Source organism: Pelobates fuscus, chromosome 11, assembly GCF_036172605.1.
Source record: "Pelobates fuscus isolate aPelFus1 chromosome 11, aPelFus1.pri, whole genome shotgun sequence".
Taxonomy (NCBI): Eukaryota; Metazoa; Chordata; class Amphibia; order Anura; family Pelobatidae; genus Pelobates; species Pelobates fuscus.
This window is the reverse complement of record NC_086327.1, coordinates 83652009-83676416: the sequence shown is the minus strand read 5'-3', so window position 1 is coordinate 83676416 and position 24408 is coordinate 83652009. Positions and strand designations below refer to the sequence as shown.

General features: G+C 39.5%; 1 protein-coding gene across 4 annotated transcripts; it reads right to left on the bottom strand.

The window, feature by feature from the left end:
* Window positions 1–24213, bottom strand: UBE4A (ubiquitination factor E4A). 4 transcript variants are annotated; one of them, XM_063436670.1, is made up of 20 exons: window positions 24151–24213; window positions 21398–21560; window positions 19834–20013; window positions 18348–18460; window positions 17070–17222; window positions 16780–16939; window positions 16278–16480; window positions 14596–14787; window positions 12816–13149; window positions 12545–12671; window positions 11761–12068; window positions 11209–11341; window positions 7676–7863; window positions 7308–7408; window positions 7077–7190; window positions 6175–6349; window positions 5415–5595; window positions 5117–5264; window positions 4590–4747; window positions 1–472 (listed from the first exon to the last, which is right to left on the bottom strand). In XM_063436670.1, exons 2-20 carry the CDS (start codon window positions 21513–21515, stop codon window positions 334–336), a joined length of 3225 nt encoding a protein of 1074 aa, XP_063292740.1. In that variant the 5' UTR covers window positions 21516–21560; window positions 24151–24213; the 3' UTR covers window positions 1–333. The 4 variants fall into 4 exon arrangements, with proteins under 4 accessions (XP_063292740.1, XP_063292739.1, XP_063292741.1 ...); XM_063436669.1 differs by having other exon boundaries at window positions 24141–24208; XM_063436671.1 differs by lacking the exon at window positions 24151–24213 and adding an exon at window positions 24119–24136.
* Window positions 24214–24408: the final 195 nt, after the last annotated feature.

The following is a 24408-nucleotide window of genomic DNA, read 5'->3' as shown; positions in this document are numbered from 1 at the left end:
GGAGGTATTATCCATTTTAATGAACCGATCCCAAATCGCTAGCAAGTCAGATCAACCCAGTTTGACGTCACATTCATGTGGCATCAAAGAGGTTAAGGAAAAGATTTTAAAACAAGTTATGCGGCAAAGGATTTTCAATTTCTTCTTTAACATGGTTCGCCTTAATTTTCTGTACCTATTGTTATACAATTTTAATCATTCTTCACGGCACTTGTATGGATTAATTCCTTTCTTATCAAAATCCTGAAGGGCAAAGAAGTGACTTGCATGTGATGGGTGCTGAAGAGTTCGGCATGTAGAAAAAGCAAGTCTGTATCTAGTCTATAATAAATACTACAAGGATTCATGTTCCACAGTCTCTGTTTGTTTCTTGCGCTCAGACAGCCACTGTAGGATCTTCTCCTTTAATTCAAGGTTTGGTTTCATCTGATCCATGGTAAGAGGACTGCGGTTGAAAGGATCACTCTGGTCGCTGATGGAAGAACAAATATGAAATTAAAGATAATAATAAAAAAAAAAAAAAAAAAAAAACACATGACTGCATATAGTGAAAATATCATTTTGGCTGTAGCTTCCAGGAACAGATCGATTTCGGTGGGTAAAATACAATATACAGTGCATTCAGACACCATGAGTTTTTTTATGTTGCAGCCTTATGTTACAATTGTTAAAATTATTTTTTCTTTTCACATCAATCTACACTCAATATCCCATAACAGACAAATTTATTAAAAATAAAAACAAAACTGAAATATGACATTGACATAAGTATTTAGACCCTTAACTATGACACTTGAATGTTAGCTCTGATGCATTACATTTCTCTAGGTCAGGGGTAGGCAACCTTTTAGCAACACTGTGCCGATATAGGATTGTGATGTCCCGTAGCGTGCTGGTCCTATTTTTTTTTATAAATCGAGGTGTGTGTGCTGCCGTATTCTGCTTGTGTTATTTGTACTGTAATTGCTTTGTATCGTTGTATTTGTGCGTATATATGCAGAACTGTCTTTAATAATGACTGGACCCTGGGCAAAGCATTTGCTTAGGGCCCCCTGGACCTTGTCCCCCCTTCCCAGGCATGCAATCACGTCCTCCACCTCAACACAGTGGCGGACCTAAAGTAGAGAGGTGCAAGAATTCTTGGCGGTCTCCCTGTTGCACGGGTGATTAAAAGGTAGATCCCCATCTGTCGTGCAACTCCAGAAATGCATTGACAGCTGGGGCTCTACCATTTACTCATGTTTGCAGGTCTGTATTTAGCACTAAGCAGTTTTTGTGTGTTTTTGTGGAATATGTTTGTATGTGGTGTTGGCGTGATTGCAAGCACACACACACACAGATATACTGACACACACAGAGACATACTGACATACACACAGACATGCTGTCATACAAACATACTGACACACACACACATATATACTGACACACAAATAGACATGCTGACATACAAACATACTGACACACACACACAGATATACTGACACAGATATACTGACACACATACAGATATACTGACACACGCACAGACATACTGACACACACAAAGACATACTGACACATACTGACACACAGACATGCTGACACACACAGATATGACACACACACAAACATACTGACACACACACACTGACAGACATACTGACACAGACATACACTTTAAAACTCACCCTCCAGTTTCCTACCTTTCCTGCTGGTGGCTGAAGGCGTTGGGAGTTGGGGTCTAGACCTCTTGGCCAGTCCCACTCCAATCTGCCTACTCTTCTTTCCTGCGCGCTCCTCTCTTTGTGGGAGGAAGTGATGCGTGGCCGTCACTTCCTCCCAGCCTGCTGCCGAAAAGCAAGGGGTCCGCTTGCGCTGTTAAAGCACCTCAGCGTGTGCCGGGTCCCTGCTGACAGAAGCCCAGCGGGTGGTTCTTTTGTGCATGGGCCACCCGGTGGGCCTCCTTAGTGTGCAGATTACCAGCCAGAGGGTTAGAAATAGTTGAGGCCAGCAGGGCTCATGGTGCAGCTGCCCAGTTTGCCCCGCGTTAAAGAAGGCCCTGCGTATATGAGCTATTATATTGTTTATGTTCATGAGTAGTTTATGGTATTGTGTATGATACTAATGAATGTAAGCTGTGTATGGGTGCTGCTTGTGGAATTGTGTATGTGTGGATGGACATGTCAAAGTGTGTGTTTGGTAGTGTGTGGGGGCTGTTTGGGGTATTGCATGTGGAGTTGTGTGCATGTATGTGGATTATTAGTGGTGTTTCGTTTGTGCGGATTGTGTGTATGTTTGTGTGTGGGCTGTCCGTATTATTTGTATGAGGGGAGGGTTATTCTGCATTTCTGTGTATATCTAGCAGTGTGGGTGGCTTCCCTGGGTTCCAGTGGGGACTAGTCCGGCCAGGTACAGGTCAAGGACATGAGCTGCAACAGCAACTGCGAGCTGCTCTACTACAGTGTGGCTTCCTACTCACAAGTGCTGGGAGGAAGTGATCTGAGATCACTACCTCTACGTGCTGCAATGCATAAATTGAGGATTGTCCTTCACCACCTTTTCGGATTAGCAGATATCTGAAGTTTTACTGGGACTCCTGATAGGCCAGAGCCTGTTTGACTCTAGCAGCCTTGAGTGCCGTGCAGAGACACCTCGAGTGCCGTGCATGGCACTAGTGCCGTAGGTTGCCTACCCCTGCTCTAGGTCATCTTTAAAAGAAGTCTCCTTTCCACAAATTAGAGGGGAAAAGTATTTTACTATTCAGTAGATAAATAAATGAAAACACTTTTTTCACTGGGAAATAAAAAAATAAAAGCTTGCAAAAGTTTCAAATGATCTAATTTCAGTCTGTGCAGGGAAATGGCCAGATGCTCCTTGACGAGAAGGAAAGCTAGGGAGAAAGGAGGAGAGACAGGCTATACCAGGTACAATGGAGTCCTGCGGAAACACTCTCACAGGCACTTGTAGGCAGTGTACTCTAGCAGAGCGCGCCTGCCACTAAGTTAGCTAAATGGAGCAAGCGGAAAACATCTCTGGCTTTAGGAAAGACAGAGAATAAAAAGCATGAGCTATGTGCATCAAGGATTTACCACACAATAAACTGTTTGTTTTACGTTAAAATATAGAAAAGCAGAAAAACATACAAAAGTATTGCTTATCTAAGCTCTATAATTGCAAATACATTGCATAAAATGGCATTCACATTTGCAGACTACTATAGGTCCCCTATTTGCAGTCTAGGAACACCTCTCGGTGCAGTCACTCAGACGGCCACTAGAGGTGCATCCTGTCTCATCAATGTACAGTGTGCAGAATCTACATTCAGCTTTTCAATGCTCTGCATGGAGGCGCATGACATTTCTCATAGAGATGGTTGATTCATTGATTTCATATAGGAAAGCAATTTGATTGGCTGAGGCCATCAGGATTAATGATAGTCTTGCAATAAAATAAAAGGGGTAACATGCTTTTTACAACAATGAGTTAGCACACATAATAGTAATAGCTCTCCAATTAGAGAGAAAACAGATGTAGATTTCTGTTGGAAGTTCTTCTTCAAATAAATTCTCCAAACTTTCGAAACAACTTCTGAAGCTAAGATGCTCCATATCTAGCTGCCATTCAGATGTATAGGGGATATACACGTAACTGCTATGTGGAGATACGTATATAAATTAAAGAAATCTTTAGAGTAACATGTTTGTCTGATATGTAAGAGTTTGTCTGATATGTAAAGTGAATGTTCAGTATGCAAAAGAAACACAATATTCCACACACCATGGTGTAATTAGTGTAGTAAAGAAATGTGTCTGAGACTAACTGAAAGGCTAACTACTGTGGTTTTGCCTATTTTTAGTGTTCTTGTTCGTTTTTGACTTTACATATTCTAAGGGGTTCCCTGGGGACGCAGACCTTGAGCTCAGAGATCTTTTGCATATCACCATGTATCGCTCATTAACCCTGTTAGACACAAAATAGGCAGATTAATATCAGATAATTTGCTTTACAGATGGGCACATGGGATGATCTGTGGCTAATCTCTAACACATATAGGTAGCATAGCTTAGTTTTCTTTTTCATTATAACTTTCCTCTTTCCTCAGTTAACAGAGAACTAAGATTTCAAACAAGCTCCACTCCTTGTCCATGCCACCAAGCAACACACACCACCTAACAAAGCAACAAGAAACACTTGTGGGCCTGTGCTGCAGAGCTCACTGTCATACCATCACCATAGGATCTGCATTTCCAATAAGTCTGTTTATCAAATTTCTGACTCGCTTAAGCTTCCCCAGTCGAATGTAAGTGCTGTTCCTGTGAAGTGTAAACATCTGAGAGCAAAAAATAGCTCAGCAATGACGTGGTAACCCATGCAAGCTCACAGAACGGAACCTTTGAGTGCTGAAGCACATAGAGAATACTTATCGACTGTTCTTCAACTGCAACATTCTCTGCCAAAAGTACACAAGCATTCATCCCCAGCATATAATCGGCCTGATTATATTTGAAGAATGTACTTTCCAATTAAAGTAGTCCCTTGTTTAGCAAATCACTCAATAACGTGTTAGAATAAGTACATAAGGTAATGATTTTTTTTTTCTGGATTACCTGAGTAGGTGCCGTGCAATAGTTGATCTGTCCACTGTGACACGTGAGGAGGGTAGAATTACTGGATCTGACATAACGGTACTCATAATCGGGTCTAGGAATTCATCAGGTGCATCAGCATACGTCTCCTCATCTCGCTGCTGCTGGTCAGCTAAGGACTGAAAGAAGACAAAAATAATTACTGATAATGTACAGGAAACATCCACCCCTTAAATGGGAACTGATGCCTTTCAGAAGATTTAAACTAGTGTGCAGTGAAGGAAAATATAAACCTAGTTATCTCGGCTGAACCATTATGATGTGCTGTGTGCCCATGGAATTATGGGAAGAATATTCAGTAATAAAGCCAAACCATGATTAGCCACGCACTCAAACAAAAAAAAAAATACTTTGGTGTTTGTGTGTCTCATGAGAGCTGAAGTGTACAGCATTAAGACAGCATTAAGACAGGCAAACTATTTTCTATTAGTCCCTACAGGCTAGTGGTCTCGACACGAGCATCATAACATGTCGTAGTAGTGTCTCACCTTGATTTTCTCAGCCAGATTATTGAATGCCACAATCATATTCCCTGGTTTATTAATCTTCTTCAAAACCCGCACAGTCTGAGCGAAGAGCATGGGCGAGTATGAACGTCCATCCTTGGGTACCGAGGCACAGAAATTCTCCCCATCCCTAGGAATGTAAAACAAAAAAAAGGTACACATCTGCACACCACATTATTCCTCATACCTCTGGTGTCACTTGTAAACTGAACACCTAACCTGCATACAATATGCTTTAATACATTGTTCATTTAGATCTCTCTCAATTTTTCTCATTTACCCCAGGTTCAGGTAGATGGTGCAAATATCTGACACCAGTTGCTGAGGTTTGAAGTCGAACTCGCTGAAATCTTTTACTTTCAAGGCTCCCATCTTAGGCCCTACCAGATGCTGCAGGAAGTAATTGAGCATGGAGATGATGCGTTCAGCCAGGAATGGATGGACAAACAGTGAACGTATATCTGTTGGGTAAGAAGTAACCACAAATGACTTATTACTAATGTGAGCTCTTTGAGTGATAGGAATACTCAAAGCACTGATGTTGCCTGAAGGAAGGAGAATATGAAAAACACCTTTTTTGCCTTTATTATCCTTTTAACCTGTTCATGACATTTTGGATTTAGACAAATCATGTAATGACTATTCTTTATAACTGCCAGTGTCATTACAGCTTCTAATGGGTAGTCAAAATGCTGAAGAAATGTTAGTTTTCATCTCTATGTCGAGGTGCTTACAATGTAAATGCTACAATCAGGCCAAGCTCACTAGAAAATTATGATTCAAAAGAATGTGAATATTCGTACCCGAAATTGATTTTCAAAACCTTATAAAGATTTAAAGTAAATACAGAACATTAGCTATGCAATGCTAGCAGAATATATTCCCTAACTGAAAGGGATGTGGTTAACCATCTGTAAATAGCAGATACACTTTAATTGTTAGTTCACACGATATGTTGCTTAAATTAAGATTTTAGAAGAGTGTTACAGCTAGCTGTGACGGCGTTTTTCTTGGTACATCACAAGACTTTGCTCGTTTACCTGATGTGAGGAAGGCCAAGGTCCCAATGGTCTCATTTGACATGATGTTGTGGAACCTGGCCAGCTGCCCAAGTACAAGCAGACTGGACTCTTTTTCACGTCTGCTTTCTGCACTCAGCCCATCCCAATCCCCCCGGTCCCTTTCAATCTGTTGGATTTTAATCTTGCTCAGATACTGAAATCAGAAAGGAGATTTCAAACAGAATGTACAGTGATAATTGAACGTCAGAAAGACCATCAGCAGTCAAAGAACAATCATTAAAAGAAAAAACAAATATCACGGAAAGACTTTAACTGGTATTTTAACAGTACATTTACATACTAAAACAGTACATTTACATGCAAAAAAATAATTTAACCCCACCGACCAAAGGAAAGATTTTAAATTTCTTTACGGGTATGGGTTGGACTTGCATATCCGTAAAGAATGCAGAGAAAAATATCCTTGTTTCCTACCTTATTAAAACAAATTTTGCAGTGGAATATAAAATACAATACATTATTGCATTTTTATATATATTTGCCAGCTTGACAGAAGAAATTACACAATCCTTGTATAATATAAACCTACTAAAAGTCGGTCTATGCTTTCCTCCATTCTTTAGGGGGATCAAAGAATATGTTAGCAAAAATGTAACGGGCAAATAATTAAATTCCAAGAAAAATAAAGCAACTATCTAATTTTCTTTTCAGAAAATGACATTCATAAATATATGTACATTTTCCTGGAACCTGAAACGGAGACTACGGATTAGATGGAAAAGAGGACACAGCTACAGAGATTGTGTAAGCACATCCAGGAAATATCATATTCCATATAGCAATACGACAAGCTCAAAGCCAGTTTTTTTTTTTCAAGCATCACTTTGTCCACTGTTTATTGATTAAATGTAATTACTTACCTGGATGGCCTCATCCAGTAAGAACACAGCATCATTCATTAACAGATTGAGGAAGCGCAAGAAGAGAGGGGGATTCACAGCCTCAAGGTTCTCTGATGCATAATCCGCTAAACTCTGTGGGGTTCCAAATGGAATTCCATTAAATAATTTTTAACAACTGGGAACCAGTCATATCAAGAAACTACAAATCTAAAATTCTATGTGAATAAGGTGATTTATAAGGTCACTGACCTTTATGCTCTGACGGTAGGTATCCCTCCCCCACATATACCTCAAAATGGGGTACATTGGCCGACGATAGTTAAACTTCTGCTCAAACTGATGAGGATCTCCTGCAGAAACAATAATGGTTGCAATTATATGTTAAATAGAAAGGCAATCAATGAGCTGCAAACCACAAATAGGTCATCAAAATAATGGTAGAGAACGTATGAATACATGGTGTAACATTTCAGCAAACCATAGATACACGCAAATTAAATAACTGTCTGTGCATTCTCACAAAATTAAGTCACATGGGTGCATTGACAACAACACAAATAAACACACCTAACAGCCCATCAGGCTTTCCTTCACATCAGCCAAACTCGTGGACTTACCAGTAAATTCTATATCTACAAATACTTTAATAAGGGCCTCTGCTAAGTGTGGTGCATGTCGATAGGAGCAGAAGATTTTCTGACGATGGAAGACACTAGAGATAAGTGGGTTCTGAACCTGTTCCAGGTGAGGCATTACAGCTTCCAGCACTTCGGCTAGTTTAGCACGCAGGTGGGGATTTTTCATCCTGAAAACAAAAATATATTGCCTACTTAGAGACCAACCAAGGATGAGAAAACATTGGTATAAAGAGTTTCCTAAAAATGCAAGGGATTAAAAATGGAAAAAGAACAAGAGCAAAACTGTGAATATGCTACGGTGTACAATAAAGCTGAGGTTTAGGTTGTTGTAAGATACTTGAACCCGATGTATATGGCCTCTACGATTGCATACTTTACAATGATAAAGCAAGTGAAAATGAGCATTACAAAGAGACATAATAAGTCATTTGGGCCCCCTTCACTGAATAATTTGCACCATTGCATAGGGCCATCTTGGCAGCATATAGTTCTGCCGTTTTGGCTGTAAGAACAGCAAAGAGACCTGTCATTACTTTATGTCCATGCCTGTGGAGCCTTTCAGCGTTTAACCCCTTAAGGACACATGACATGTCTGACACGTCATGATTCCCTTTTATTCCAGAAGTTTGGTCCTTAAGGGGTTAAGGACAGTTACTTTAAGCCTTCTACTGCCAATTTTCATTTAGCTTTAGTTAAGCCACTTTGTCCCAGTACAAGGCCCCTGAGGATAGGGATCCCCTAAGAGATTTGTGTGTATTGATTGTATAGAGATAGCACAGCTATTGTAATACCCTATAGTACCAGAATCACTTGGTTGGGTCATCAACTTTTATCAATGTAAATTAAGTGTTTATGGGCATGGTTTCGACACAAGAGTATGTATGGACTTTCTTTTCAGACAAGAAAGAGATAAGCTAAGCAGCTAAGGTGGATCAGCTGTACTTTTTAGGAAGATACTTCATGAGCTTGTTGGTCACTTTGTCATTAAATGTGGTCAAACTGACACAATAGCATTTTCTCTCCCGCAAAATTGAATTTTCTGACTTAATTTTGGTAGTAACTGCAAGATTGAGGTCAAATAATTAAATCCATTGATTCAAATAACTGCATAAGGATATGAAGTGGCTGATTTCTCCAAAGAGCCTCTTTAAAAGTTTCCTGTTGGAAGACTTGGTCACAGTCACATGGGATATTTATGCTAAGGGACTTTGGGAACATCGCACCATTCAAGCTCCAAACAATATTTCAGAACTTACCTTATGTCAATAGTCTACTATTAGTCAATAGTAAACTAGGTGTATGGACAACCACAGTGGAGTATCTTATATTAACAAGCAAGAAGAACAGAGAGATGCAGAGAAAAATCTACCTCTCATCAGAAACTGGGCAAAGTAGAATGTCCTAAGATAGGGTTCCATGCTCCAACAACTGGAGTGCAGATTTCCTCAGCAGAGTAAGTCTGGACAGCAGCAAGTGCAGCCTAAATCCAGAGATCTCTGCATTCAGGCTGCATCTGGGTCTCAAGTAATGTAATTAAATGGGGTCCTTCTGAAGTGGATCTAATGGCAACAGCTTCTAACAGACTGATTTGAGGGTTTACTCATGAAGAATCTACCCCCTGTTGATAGCAATGGGTGCAATATCTATGCCACGAAATTTCAAGCGATTTTCCCAGAGTGCCTCTGATAATTAGGAGATGTCAGATGTTATGGAAATCAGTTTTTTCTGTCCCTTGGTCAACTATCCACATGTAAATCATGCTTGTTTATACGCTATAGAATTTGATTAATCTTTGCAGAGTGGGCAAAGTATAAGTAAGTGGCTATCTCCTCTTTACCAGAATGTAACATCCTGAAATTCCTCAAGACTGTCAAAGGCCACAGCTTTCTCTGTTACATAGTAATCTAGGTTAAATACAGTTTCAAGTGACTGTTTATTGTGCCACACAAAGGGAAAAATATTCTTGACTCTATAAGTGCTATCACATTTCTCACTAGGATGCACAAGGTGTTCCCAGACATATTAATTATATTCACAAATCCAATTATATGCACAAAATCATCCAGGCTTTCTTAAAATCTATAGAATCCATAGCTACCTCTTAGCACTCTTGCTTTCACAGGTTTTAGATTTGTGATCAGGTGTTGGTCTATATAGACTGACACCTTATCTCACAGATACATTCTGTGAACTATTTCTAAAGCATGTGAAGTTAAGGATGTTAAAGGAATTCTATAGATTCTAAATCTGAAGCTGCAGAGCATGAGAACATCCAGTGTCATTTAAGGGACCCAATGTCTGGTGAACATCCAGAAGTGCTTCTAGTGGCCATCTGGTAGAAAGCCACTAAAGACAGCCTTAGCACTGCAATGAAAACATTACAGTTTCTATAACACTGCAATGTTTTACATTGAAGGACTAAGGGGGGTAGGGACACAGCACCCAGACCATTTCAATGAGATTTAGTGGTTTGGGTGCCTATAGTGTCCCTTAACCCCTTAAGGACCAAACTTCTGGAATAAAAGGGAATCATGACATGTCACACATCTACTGTGTCCTTAAGGGGTTAAGGATCCTGTAAGACACGCTATATAGGTACATGCTATATTTTCCTTTTGTTGAGCTACAGCCAACACCCCAATTGAGAGCATTGGCAGGGTTGCTGTGTGTCATCTGCAAGCACGTATGTGACAAACTACCTATTGGAATTGACACATAGAGAAATATTCTGCTTTGGGCTTAACACTCTTTCTCGTTGATTACATACATTTTATATGTTTGCAATATATCTTTGACTCCATAACCTTATTTTCACATTTCCTCTGTTTGTGTTGGTATTACCCTGTTGTTATGCTGATATGGCTTTAACCAGTAGAGCAGTAGGGCCTACCCTCTCCATTTAAGCTTTCAAACCCAGAGTCGGTCATATAGAGTTGTATACCAAATATTTTATCCTGTCTTGTCTTATACTCAAACATTTACTATTATTCTGCTTAATCCCTCAGAGCACACTCCATTCTGTGAGGACACAAAGCAAAAGGAGGAACAATCTTCACTTAAGTACACCATCTAAACTAGGGCTGCCCAATAGGTATATCCCCAGATGTGGTAGACGTACAACTTCCATGATGATTCCTTGTCATTCTAAAGGCATTCAAAGCATCATGTGAGTTGTAGTTCTACCACATCTAGGGATCTACCAATTGGGCAGTCATGATCTAAACTATATATGGTAGCAGATTGATTCTATAGCTACCTGAAGATAATCTTGCCATTCACTTGATTTTGAATTAAAAATTCATCAACACTATACTGCTACATTATATACTCTATGCTACTATATTCTACATTAAAGCCATGCGGTCATATCCGTGCACCCCTATATTAAGTATGTACATTCTTGTTTTTTCTTGCCCATGATGTATTTCTTGCCCGCAATGCATTTTTATATAGCTCTTCTTAAGTAATTATCCATTCTCTCCATTAATCCCTTTTTATTTCTAACACATTACCTCTCAACGCAGCCAGTGAAAACGGTGATAAAATCCAGTATCTGTTCCAGAGATTCTGCCGCAGTTTCTAGAACTTCATCTGCAAAACGCCGCAAGAAGATGAAGAAATCACCCAAGTTGTCTGCAAAAAACTCTGTAAGAAACATAGAAGGCAAAATTAAAACAAAAGCCATGCTTTCCATGTCCCGAATGGTAAATGTGAACTAGCGATGTTCAACACAAACATCTTCGATCTTTGTGAATTATACCGGTATTTCAGTGGTACAACAGCAAAATTATTGTGAAAGCTAAGCACAGTGACAGATTGGCTCTCATTTGCACTTTTGTGCAAGAAACCCTAAATTGAAGTAACCAACATCTAAATTTAGACATGAAACCTAGCAGCAAACACTAGGTTGACAAAAACATGTTTGAGGCTAGTGAGAATCTTCTTTTGCTGATTATACAAATAACAAACTATATATATAATATATAAAATGAGGTGAACCTAGAGCGTTCCTTTAACTTTTGAAACTAAACTGCAATTGCTGAAAAAAACGGGTTGTATGTTACCTGGTACATATGCCAGTGCACTATGCTGAACATCGGGAACAGGGAAGATGAGAGTCACTGGTTCTGTGCCCCTGTTGCCTAAAGCAATCTGGACCAAGAGAAGTGCAGTTGAGACCTGCAGGTGTATGCAATTCTGCAACATTTGGGGTTCACTGAGAGCAGCCTTCAGACACAAATAGATGGTCATGAGTCGTTCAAACTGTTCTCGCAAGTTCTCTGCAGTAGGGCTACCAGTCTGCTGGGCATCTCTCCAGGCTCCTTGCAGCCTATGCAGGCTTTGGTTCACCTTCACCATTTGCTCGTGCAACCTGGAGGCAAGAGAGGGGAAAAAAGTGAAAGAATTAAAAGATGGCGGTAGCATACCACTGATAAATGTAACAGGAGAGATATATTCGTCACATGTCTCCAAACTCAAGATTTTGTCAAGATTTAAAACCATTAGGCAGCTAATTGCTATCTCAATATTTAAGCATCAGGCAGTATCACAATCCCTTAAAATAAACTCGGGCATCTTTTAGTTTCTCCGGTGCCAACATATCTCGGCATCCCAGGTGGTGTGCCAAATGTGCACTAATTAAAACACCTTTGGCCAGCACAATAATATAGATTAAATTAGCTACCATACAAAAATAGGTCTCTGACATGTTTATTGAAACATACTGCTTTCATACAGTCTTTTAATTTTATTTTACAGCTAGAAACCTGCAAAACTATGCATATGTGCACAGTATAATCACATGTGGTTAAGTCGATGGGTTCAGAAGTGTAGGAAGGAAGAGTTTACCGGTGAAAGCCCAAGTGCAGGGTGTATTGGGTCAACACCAGGTTCTCTGTCACCAGGTTGAAAGTCTGAGGGAACTCTGGTTGTTGGTCTGAAGCAACTGGAATCAGGCAAGTCTCCTTGTCTAGGCCTGTATTGAAAAGAGATACAAGTCCACAAATCTGAATAGAACCCAAAAGTAATAAATGGATATGGAGAACAACAGACAGGATACAAATCTAGTGGTGGAGGTTATAATAAAAGCATATGCAGACTTTATATGGTGTCTACTTACCCTTCATATGTGCATTCCGAGTCTTGCGTTCCTCTTCATTGATCTCTCGTAGAGCACAGTAAGTGGGATTAAAAGTCAGCAGACGAGCAGACTTTGGTTTACAAAAGGGCTGACAGAGGCGGAGTAGAGCTGCTCCCAAATTGAGGAAGAAACTGTCTGAGGCGTAGGTTTGCATAAAGATTTCAGGAACCTGATTGGACCAGATTTTGGCACGGCCAGCATTAGCATGTAGACAGTTTCCAAGCCAGGACAAGATCAGGTGCTTAGTGTCAGGAGATAGTTGAAGAAGATTTTTCAGGAGCTGGTAAATCTTCTCGTGAAACTGTGCCATGAACTATAAGAAACACAGAGGACAGTGCGTTGGTAAGCACTGAGTGGAAAGGCATGGTCTAATACACAGAAATATAGATAAAATGTAGTTGCATTATTCTCAATGCAATAGAAAGAAGGAAATAGTTGCATATCTTGGTAGAACTTTCCCAAACTATTTGTGTCAGTTGTGTGAGTGCCAGGATTTTCATAAGAGGTCAACTGGAATGCTCCTAATAAATGTTAGTGTGATCTACATATTATTCCCCATTGGAGGATAGTCCACAGGGCAAAAAAAAAAACACAAACCAAAAACACCCAACAAATCAATTGGTGTGGTTAGGACTAATGCTAAAATATCTATTTAAAAAAAAACATGTTGACTATATCATGATTATATATCTGCAGTTTCCTCCCTATTTATTGATGGCTTTTGACATGATGCTGTGAGGCTTAACAATTAATGACGTTACTATTTTGGAACATTTTTGAAGAAGAAGAATATATATTAAAAAAAGTCTTACTTGGGATCTGCCAGGCTCCACTCCTCACCTCTACTACTGACAATGGAGAGCCAGAAACAACTAGGCAGGAGTTCCTGAGCTAAACCCTGCAGTGAAGGGCTGAGAGGATTAAATTATTTCTGTTGCAGGGCTTAGCCTAGACAGAGAGCTTCTGGCTCTCCATCAGTGGTAGCGGAGGTGGAGAGCAGCACCCAACCATACCGAAGAAGTCAAACAGCTTTCAAAAGGTTTTACTCCTAACATTGAGAGGTAAAGCCAATCCTGGCACCTTAACCACCACAGCAAGCTTGGGTCTTGGAGTTATCCATTAATGATAGAGTGTTCCTTAAAAGGACACTATTTAATCTCATTGAAGTGGTTATAGTGTCTGCAGTCCTGAGAGTGTCAGCCTATCACAGCCGCCAGTGCTGGTACAAATTGGTATAGCTAGAAGGAAGAGTATAATCTCTGTCTTACTCATGTCTCCAGTGAGGGCAGGGCTGTGTGGATCAGGGACCCCCATTCAGTGTTAATTATTCCAAAAATGGGTTAACACCGAACAAAGCGACAGCATCAGGGAACTCCAGACACTATAGTCAATTAAATGGCAATAGCACCTTTCATAGAATGGCCCCTCACACATTTTATATAAAATGTGCCCCTCACACATTTTTATATGTTTTATTGTATTTTATTCACCTATTGAACAGTCTCCATGAGAGAGCTGCTCTTCCTATTTTCAGATGATCTCTGTCCAACTCAATGCTCCTCATAGAGAAGCACTGAGAACCTGTTGGGCAAACTCTGGAACTGACAGGGTCAATTAGATGCTACTCACAGAGAAGCATTCAATACAAAGCTGAAGGGACGTCTATGCAACAAAATCACTACATTAAGCTGTAGTGGTTTAGTGTTTAGAGAGTCCCTTTAAGCTCTAACCAAAATGGTCTATTCAAAGATCGTCCTACCTGATGGATGTTAGATTCCTGGACTTTGATTTCTTGAGGGCTGGACCGTGATGGATTAAGGAAGTAGCCGTGGTTCTCTACAACCCCTGGGGTGCGCAGCAAGCAGGAAATACTTAGAATGACCCCAAGTAGTGTCTTCTGATATTGGTGCCCATTCGTGGGATCCTGAGGCTGTATGTATTTTACGAATACCTGTGAATGGAAAATACTTTATTCTAGAATACAGATACTTGGCATAGTTACAAAATATATACAGTAAGTAGAATGGTCACCTACAAAAAAAATAATATTAATCCCATTCCTTCGGGATTATATGTGATATAAAATATTTTAAGTGCTTAGTGTTCTTATGCGCACGTTACATAATAATATTTTAAGTGCTTAGTGTTCTTATGCGCACGTTACGTTACAAACGTATCTTTGTGACCAAAGTGCTAATCAATTCAATTCCTGTGCCAAAGCCTTTGGCCACAACGAGAACGTCTTTATAAATTTGCACATAACATTTGTTTTTCCCGCATAAGTACACTAAGCACTTGAAAAAATGTTATATCATATGTTTTTTTTAAGGGTACACTATTACCTGCATATTTTGCACAAGCACATAAAAGAGTTTTTGTAAGGATTGATACAGGTAACTAGACACTTTAAGAGCAAAATCTTTCACACCAGCGGTCCCGTTCCGCAAAGCACAACCCAGCACGGAGGGACCAGCGGAGCTGACAGCGGCGCAAATTACGCCGCAGCAAGGTTGGGGACTGACCGGCAGAAAACCTACCCACGGCCAACTGGAGAGAGAGCACCGTGGGGGCAAGTGCCCTACCGCGAAATCACAACCACCATCACCCCACCAAGTGAGTGGGCCACCCCCATGATAGACACAACGAAACACCCGGTGGGTATAGGCTGAAAAGGGTATCCTCACAGGTATATGGCGCTGGACTCTAGCTTCTGCCTTATACACCCCATGGGACAAGGTCACCCCACAGTCCAGACATTCGTCTCGCAGCATGTGCCTATATTGAACTGGGAACAACTAAACTCATATTGCACTGCCTAGCCATGCAGGTTATTAGTTATTAGATTCACTCTTCACATAGTCCTGCCTGTAAGCCGTGCCACAACATACTGCTAGTCCAGCCGAGTTAAGCTTAACATGCAAGCACTTAGCAACCACACAAGCGACTACAGTAATGTCCTAGATAGCATGTGACTTAATATATGGTTCTAACTGCATCAGCATAGCTAACCTAGCTCCAGTGAGCACTAATAGTTTTTTTCTTTTGTTTGTCTCATTTACAATTACTCTTAAATTTTTAAATACTCAGATCTTACGTTTAGATCCAAAGTTAAGCTTGTTTTACTATACTAAAAAAGTGCAGAATACCCATATGTCATGACACAATATCTGTTGTATTTTCCTATTATGACTATCGCTGCCATCATGGCACCACACGCATGTATGTTAATCGATGCACAATAAAAATAAAGAATATACATATATTTTAAACTTTTATAAGCGCATTTATACACACCAACACTGGTATTTTAGCAAGGTAAGTTCACAAAGAAATACATAATGTAAAAAGGATCCATACCTGCCTTCAGTATAAACACCACAAAAAACAACAACAACAACAAAAACAAGGAGCATGCAGTTCCCTTTTTGTTCAACTTCTTACCTTAGCAATATCCTTCTGTCGAGTGCAGTAGAGTAGGAGGTCAAGATAAGTATACAGCAGCATTTGACACAGATCTAAGTCCTTAACCCTTTCTAGAAGTACATCAAACACAGGCTGGAAAACTTCACTAAAGGTGTGTACTTCTTCATCTGCCAAAAGTGCCTCAATAATGTCCTCCAGGAACTCTGATACCTCTTCAAAGTCTGAAAGGAAACAGAATTATGAGAATCACATTGTTTGGCCCCTTCTAAAAGTAACGGATACATTTTTAAGAAATTAAGCAAGGGGGGCATACAATGCTCCATCTACTCCTGCTCTTAGTAAAACAACGCCAGCCAAACCTATCACAGATGTGTAACATTCAAGTTCAAGGTGAAATAGTACCACAGAAAAATCTGAATCCTTTAATTAATAAAGTACAAAACAAAAAAACTTAAATAAGTCAAGGTATAGAGAATCAGGTTCATCTTCTCAACAGTTGTATAACATGGATGGAACTTACATGCCCCTCTAAGTCCTTCTAACATCAGGTCCACCAACTGGGCTGGAACATCCTGTCCTTGGTAGATTTCTGGCGTTAGCAGAACAGTGCGGGCATTGGAAACTGTAAGGGCCTTGCAGCGAACAGCATATGGTAGAAGATTTTCAGGCACTTTTGTGACCTACAGGTACAGTAACAATTGCAGTTAGCCACGGTCTGATGCCACTGTTAGGGATGAAGCTCATTGCAAATTTCAAAACAGGAGTGAAATAGGTGATACGAGACAACCAAGTACTGGCTTTGGCTCTCACCTCTTTCTTGGCTCTTTGGAAGCAAGAGAACAGAAATGGGATAATGTGTTCCTCTCCAGCATCTCTGTCTGCAGAAAGGTTAGGGGCTACTGAGGATGTCATGCATATGAGGTACTTCCCTGGTTCCTGAAGAAGAAGCCGAGTAAATAAGGCCTGAAAGAAAGAGTGAGTATTAAAACAATAACATAGGAACTGTACAATACAAAGTGTGCTGGGCCCGAAGACCGTTACGGATAACCATATAATAAAACCTAAACTCTGAGACTGGATATTACCATCTTCTTACATGTCCTAATAAAACAAACTGTGTGTTTTCTTATGTGAAGCAAATCTATAAAAAAACTTTTAGTTTTACTGACATTTTGGAACAGGGTACAGAAAGAATAATAAATAGCTGATTTCATCATGACTTCTGTCCACTCCTTTACAGTTTTCCTGTCCTCTGGACACGTTTACATCTTCACCTTGTTCACATAAAGCTGGCAAAGCTGAAGTACTTTTCTTATTTGCAATACGTTTTTCTCCCTTATAATTCACATTCCTTTTTTATTCCACCTTAGCTATATGTCCTTTCTTACCACCCGCAGTTTTCCCCATCACACTCAAATTAAAAATTCACAGAATTCATCCATGCAATAATTTTACCCAGCTTGATTACTACAAATTCCTTCACCCTTCTATTGCATTTCTACAGAACATGCTTCGACCTATACATGTAATATACTCTTAATGTTTACATGTGTACCCTGGTTTCCAATCTACCAATGTTTGTTATTCTTATTTTGTCGTCTAGAAATCCATCCACAAACTTACATCTCCCCATCTTCCCTCACTCATCTTCTGCCACAAGCCTGCCCATGTTGCAATATGTCTAAAACCCCATCTTATCTCAAAAGCGTTCCTTCATCTCTTTAGTTCGCTCTCCTTTCTTACCAAAACTCCCCTTACTTTCCAAGGCATCTTACAACATTGTACTTGCTTCTCGGCAGTCTCATCTTCAGGCCATTTCCTAGGTCCTCTTAGCAATTACCCTTGTGTTCACTCCACATTACAGTGGCCATTACTTATTTAACCCCTTAAGGACACATGACATTTGTGACATGTCATGATTCCCTTTTATTCCAGAAGTTTGGTCCTTAAGGGGTTAAGCCAGATTTCACTTGATTCTAATACTTGTTCTCCCTGTCAATGTGTGCTTCATATATCTTTTTAAATTGCTCAGGGCAAAGGTGCCATGTCAGACTAGTAACTGATTCTACACTGATGTAAGACTGATACCTGTTCCACGTTGTCCATGTCTAACCAGTCCTGTCCATCTAGCTCAGACCCAAGATCCTCAAGATAAACACAGCGTAAAGGAATACCATTCCCACTCTTCATACTGGGGTCACCTGTTAAAAGATGGAACACACAAATTCAAGCGCCAATAATAAGTTGGTGTGGGTATTATCTGTGATGCATTCTCCTGCAGCAAGAACTCCAATATGAGTTAGTGACCAGAAATTCTACAGATAAAGGATAACCTAAAGGCAGGCCTAAGTATTCATATTTCATGTAATAATAAAATGAAATTTAAATTTAAAAAATGGAAACAAATTATGGGAACTGCCCACCCACTGTCTTTCTGCACGAGAACTCCTCATGTGCTGTCCGTAGGAAGGTATAGAGATACACTCTGGTCTGGATGTTTAATACAATATTATCCACAGCAAATACCATATGAACTATAGGGTCATGTGCAGGGCTGAGAACCAGGAGGGCACAAGTGTCACTAAATCACCCTGGTCCACTCCTTCCCCTCCTACTTTTCACTGGAGATATAGTGATTCTGGCAGAGCAGTCACATTTTCCATTATTTCACTACAATGGTTGCAATTTGTGGGAGTTACAGGCCTGTGATGCTTCTGGCACAAACCCTATAATTCACTTGTGGTGTGCAGTGTAAAGAGGTATGATGCTCACAAGTAGCATTTCCCATTTGGATTTAATGGGGTTCTTTTAGACATACACAGTACTGGCTGCACTGCAAAAATTTTAGTGGCTTGCAATCATTTCTATGGGGAAAGCTCTGCATACGGTAGGATACATTGTAAAATCTCCAGCCCTTTAATTGTATCCTGATATCCTGTTGTGCCCCAGAAATGAAATAAATTATTCCTGAAAAATGCAATCCGCTTCAAAAGCATGTGGTAGCACTTCCTCTATGCATCACTGACAGCAGCTTTACATCAATCACCCCAAATCCACCTACCCAATTATAACAAAAATATGTAACTGAAGTTCATAGTGGATCGGCATTGGGATATTACATAACAGGAAATTAGTGGGACTGAAAAGCCATACTTCGTTCTATGCAAGAGTAGGGTGGCCTTGATGAGTAATGGCAGACCTAATTACTAGGACCAAAAAAAAATTCTTCTGGTCACCGTCCTTAGCTAGGCTAAGTGTCAATATATGCCTTAAGTGCAGTGCTTTTCTCTCTGTGGGACTGGGGGCTAAAATTCCTCAGCTACTTGAAGGGCAAATTAGACAACACCAACAAGATGCAGATTTATTGCATTAAACTCATTTATGCGAGTCTTGTATTGATCTTTTAGAAAGCATTTTAAAAAGCACACACTCAATTCTTAATCACAGGGGAGTGAATGAAGATGTCAATATGTTACTGTTATTTCTTTAGATGTCCTTTTTAAATCCAACAAGGGTAAATTGCAGACATTTCAAGTCCCTAACAACAAGACTGGAGAAGTGGACAGGTACTTACTGTTGTCCAGAGTGATGAGAAAGATCCTCTGAATCATGTGGTTGATGTTGAGCTGCTCACATATCTCCTGCTGTGAGCGGAACGAGCGACTGATTTCTGCAATGGAGTCGTCACAGTCATCCAGGCTTTCTGATACACTATTATCAGATTCATCCTGGCTGTCCTCTTCATCCTCACCTGGTAAAGTAGACATTTTCTAGTTACACTGAGGAATGGATTGGAAACACTAAAGATAGAAGCTTGGTTATTAAAGGTATATTCAAGATCAGGACTCAAATTTTCAATTTCCCATTGGCTAGTACAAAAAATACAACACTGGCAAATAGAAATAGACCCAGAGTGTGCCATGAACCCTCCAGGCTTGCTATGGCAAGTAACACTTAAGGCCTGGCTATCAGTGTACAACTTGAAATATTAAGCCCTGCTCTAGGACACATAATATCTGTTTATGCATTATATAGAAACACTTGAATTATATAGATGTATATACAAACAAATGAAACTCACATCCAGTGTAACTTCTAATTCTTGTACACTTGTGCAATAAGCTCTCACCAAAATGATCTAATGATTTACTCAGCACAATTGACCTTTTCATTACACTGACAAGCACATAACTAAATGAATGCCTGTCGGTAAAAATCATAACATCATATAAACCTGTACATTTGGAGTAAGAATGCAAACACAGGAGGTTGGGAAGCAAGGGCAGAATGTATGGGCTTATGAAGAAAAAAAATATTATTTAAAATTACCCAATATATATATAACTGTAACCTAACCTACAGGTGGGTGCCTGGAGTGTCCTTTCAAGTAAAATTGTATGTGTTTATACTTCTGTCCTTACCATAAAAAGTAATCAAGTTTTCAAGAACAAACTGAAGAACCTGGGTTGCCTAAGTACTATCACAACTTTACATGATTGTAAAGTCGACGGTCTCACTTCTGACAGCAGCTTGAATTACTGTAAAAAATTTTTTTTAAAAATTACTCCAGTGCACTTCCGGGTCACTTAGGCTCCTTTGTTCCAAGATACCCAAAGGTGCACTCAAGGGTAATATAATTTTCCCTATTTTATATTTTAAGTAACCAGTAATGGTGGTAAGAACACAATCATTAAAGCAGCTCTGTCACCTTTGGTGGGGTTTTTGCTAAATATGCAAAGACTCCCGATGGTTACATGGAGGGAGCAAGTCAGTGATCTCTAAACTTGGGCAAAAATTAGAATTTTTGCACAAGCTTACTGATCTCTATGGAGGATCACGCAGGAGCCTCCATAGATCATGTCTTGCGATGAGTGAGACCATGCCTAGCACCTGCTGTGGGAACTCACAAAACATAATGGCAGGAGCTCCAACCTTTTGTCGACTACTATGTCTTATGATTTTTTTATTTATTTTTTATTTCATTGCAGTTAACATGAGCATTATATAAATATATGATGGTTTTCAAATTCTCCCAAATAAATCTTTGGTGACAGAAACACTTTATACTAGTTCACCTTGACAATAAGATCCACACAAGCATTATGTATTTTATGTTCCTTGTCTCCTAATCTCACCAGTCTTCTGTTGAAGCTGCACTTTCTGTCCAGCCACAAACTGCTGTGCCTCTGCTACAGAACCAAAGAGAGCAGCAAAAGGATTGGCAGAAAAGCTGTTATTGTTTTCTTGGTCCGTCATTTTATTCCACTCTCTGTTCCATTTATGACCAGGACTGGAAAGATTCTGTCAAGTTTCAAGAGCAAATCACATTTAAATCAAGGCATAAAATGCAACCAGAAAACGGTAATATAACATGCAGGTAATGGAAACCATGTTACATGTTGACTAGAATGGGCAGAATATTTTGTTTGAAGTTTCTACCTTTCAGACTCTGGTAGACCTTAGTAGCTTAAAGTAAATCTATAGTTTTAGGAAATCTGTATTTCTAGCACTAGCACTAGCCCTCCCCTCCCCCTCCCTATAGCACATAACGTGTTAAAAAGAACCATTTAATCCTTTACCCGAATCCAGCGCAATGTCCCTCGGTGCAGGGTCGCACTCCATCTCCTCCGACGTCATCCAACAGGGGGACTCAATGCTTTCCTCTGGGGTTTATATTGAAGCTGAATGTCTTCATGGAAAACATGAGGATGTCCAGCATCGTTTAACACAGTCAAAATTCATTATAATCCAGGAAGCTCACTAGAGGCAGTCTTAGTCCTGCAAAGTAATCATTACAGTTTTGCAAAAACTGCAATGTTTTACATTGCAGGATTAAGGGGACACAGACAAGGCAACCACACCACTTCAATGATATTAAGTGGTCTGAATGTGTATAGTGTCCCTTTAAACGTGTCAGTCTTATGTATAACAAAGTGGAGTGGTACAAAAAGCACATTTTAATTGGGTATGGTATACAGACATTAACACATGGATGGTATCACACTGAACTTTGTGTTATTACAATTACATAAGGGGCTGTGACAAGGGATTGGTTGACAAACGACTGAAGTTTCCAAAAACAAAGCTATAAAACATTTGCAGTTGTAAGATTACTTGTATGAAAATTGGCACATTATTTTTACCTTTTCAAATCCCCTCTTTCAGGAAGATTAAATTAAATATAAATCTTATAGATATGATCCTATAGCATATATTTAAAAACAAAAAACAGCCATCAGATCACCTTGTAAGAAACAAATTAAGAACGGTTCTCTGAATATTGTCCTGCATTAAAGTACCACTATAAAATGTGGAACAACCAAGCATTGCTCCAGGTTCCTTAAGCACACTTATACATCAGGGACAGCTAATCTGTGATCCTTAACTGTGGTTTAATAATTAGCTAGCTACCCCACTGTGCTACTTCCAAATTCAGATGGGCTAACCAGGTGGGTCTCTATATGCTACTCAATGGGTTTGGAATTCTCAGAAATGATGGGGGGTCTTTTGAGTGTTTGTGTCAGTGTAAATTACTAAACATGATATGGTGCTACGTGATATGGATGCAAGATAAAGGTGTTGTGTACATGCAGTATGTGCCATGTAGGCAACTGAAGAGTACTTATGCAATGTGGATGTTATATGGTGCTGGATTTGATGTGTATACATGTCAGGTGCTCCGTAGAAAAATAATAGACTCTTAACATGATTTGGCATATAATGCAGGAGGCAAACAGAATTACATGCATGTGAGGAATCTTCATCCTGAATTTTTGCCCTGGGCTTTTAGACTGTTCCTAAATGTGACAAGCCAGTCCTATATAGTGCACATGTGATTTGTATTGCTGATAACCGTCTACTTTTTAAGTTAAAATGATTTCTAAATTTAAAGAAAATGCATATTTCTTAAATCATAGCAATAGTAAATAGTGTATAAATGGGAATTTAAAAAAAACAATTTTTTTTTTTTTTTTTTTTTAAAACAGCTTTTATTTATTATTACAAACTACAAAATCTGCTGCATCAGTGTAGCAGATACATCTGGGCTACTACATTGCAAAAGTGGTTTGAAAATCCATGCATATTTCCATGAAAATAGGAAAACCAATCAGAAATCATACATACAACCAAAATGTGTTATAAGAATCCATACAGTGAATATCAAGGCTTAGCCTTTACCTGTAACCCTGTGACTCCCTTTTGACAGTATACCAGGTGTAGATGACATTTTCCCTGAGGTTCAGCTAAGGTGAGCATCAAGGGAAAAGATCCTGACAACAGCTGGAGAGCCACAGGTAAGACATGACTGCTCTAATAACAACATGCATTACTATGAGCTGCATCCCCACTCCTCCAGAAACACCATGTCTGGCAGCAGCTGTGAGCTCTGCATCAGATATGAATAGCAGTATTAATACATGTTACTTTAGTATTATTAATGTCACTAGAGTAATATTAATGTCACTAGAGTAATATTAATGTCACTAGAGTATTAGTAATGTCACTAGAGTATTATGTCACTAGAGTAATATTAATGTCACTAGAGTATTAGTAATGTCACTAGAGTATTAGTAATGTTACTACAGTATTAGTAATGTCATTATAGTATTATTAATGTTACTATTACTAGAGTATTATTAATGTTACTTGAATCCCAATGTAAAATTCTGATTATTTTCCTCCCTGTGTGTACACACTGCACATGTAAATAAAGCATCATTTTATAAAGATAGAAAGACATTTTAGGGTTAAATAAAAAGCATTTCTAATGAATTATAAGTAAATAACACACATACATATATATGTGTCCACAACCACAACTACATGGATGGAACACACGATGTGACAGATACACAAACCTCCAATCAGCCTCTGACTCACCGTTTCCTACCTGCTCGGCACTTCCGCTTCCGCCCTCTGCTGGTACTACAGCGTAACGTCACCGGAAGGCAGGCACGGGCACACACGGGTCACGTGATCGGTTTGTTTACTGCAGTGTCAGCAAGCGGGCATGTGGAGGGCTGTGGAATGGCATGTGTTCATAAAATGCCTTCTAATACAGCATGAGCCGCTGCCTTCCAGGGACAGGCAGAGTAACACGGCTCTCAATTTTATTATAACTGCAGTTTGTTTAAGCATATGTACACAT

What these genes read in the sequence shown, in the direction of transcription:
- UBE4A (XM_063436670.1), bottom strand. Translation starts at nt 21,515, where the DNA reads ATGACGGACCAAGAAAACAATAACAGCTTTTCTGCCAATCCTTTTGCT. An exon ending in AGAAGGACTTAGAGGGGCAT is followed by an intron (nt 16,481 to 16,779) that starts GTAAGTTCCATC and finishes GTTTCCTTTCAG; the next exon opens with ACTTTGAAGAGGTATCAGAG. An exon ending in TTCACTGGCTGCGTTGAGAG is followed by an intron (nt 7,864 to 11,208) that starts GTAATGTGTTAG and finishes TTTTGTTTTCAG; the next exon opens with GATGAAAAATCCCCACCTGC.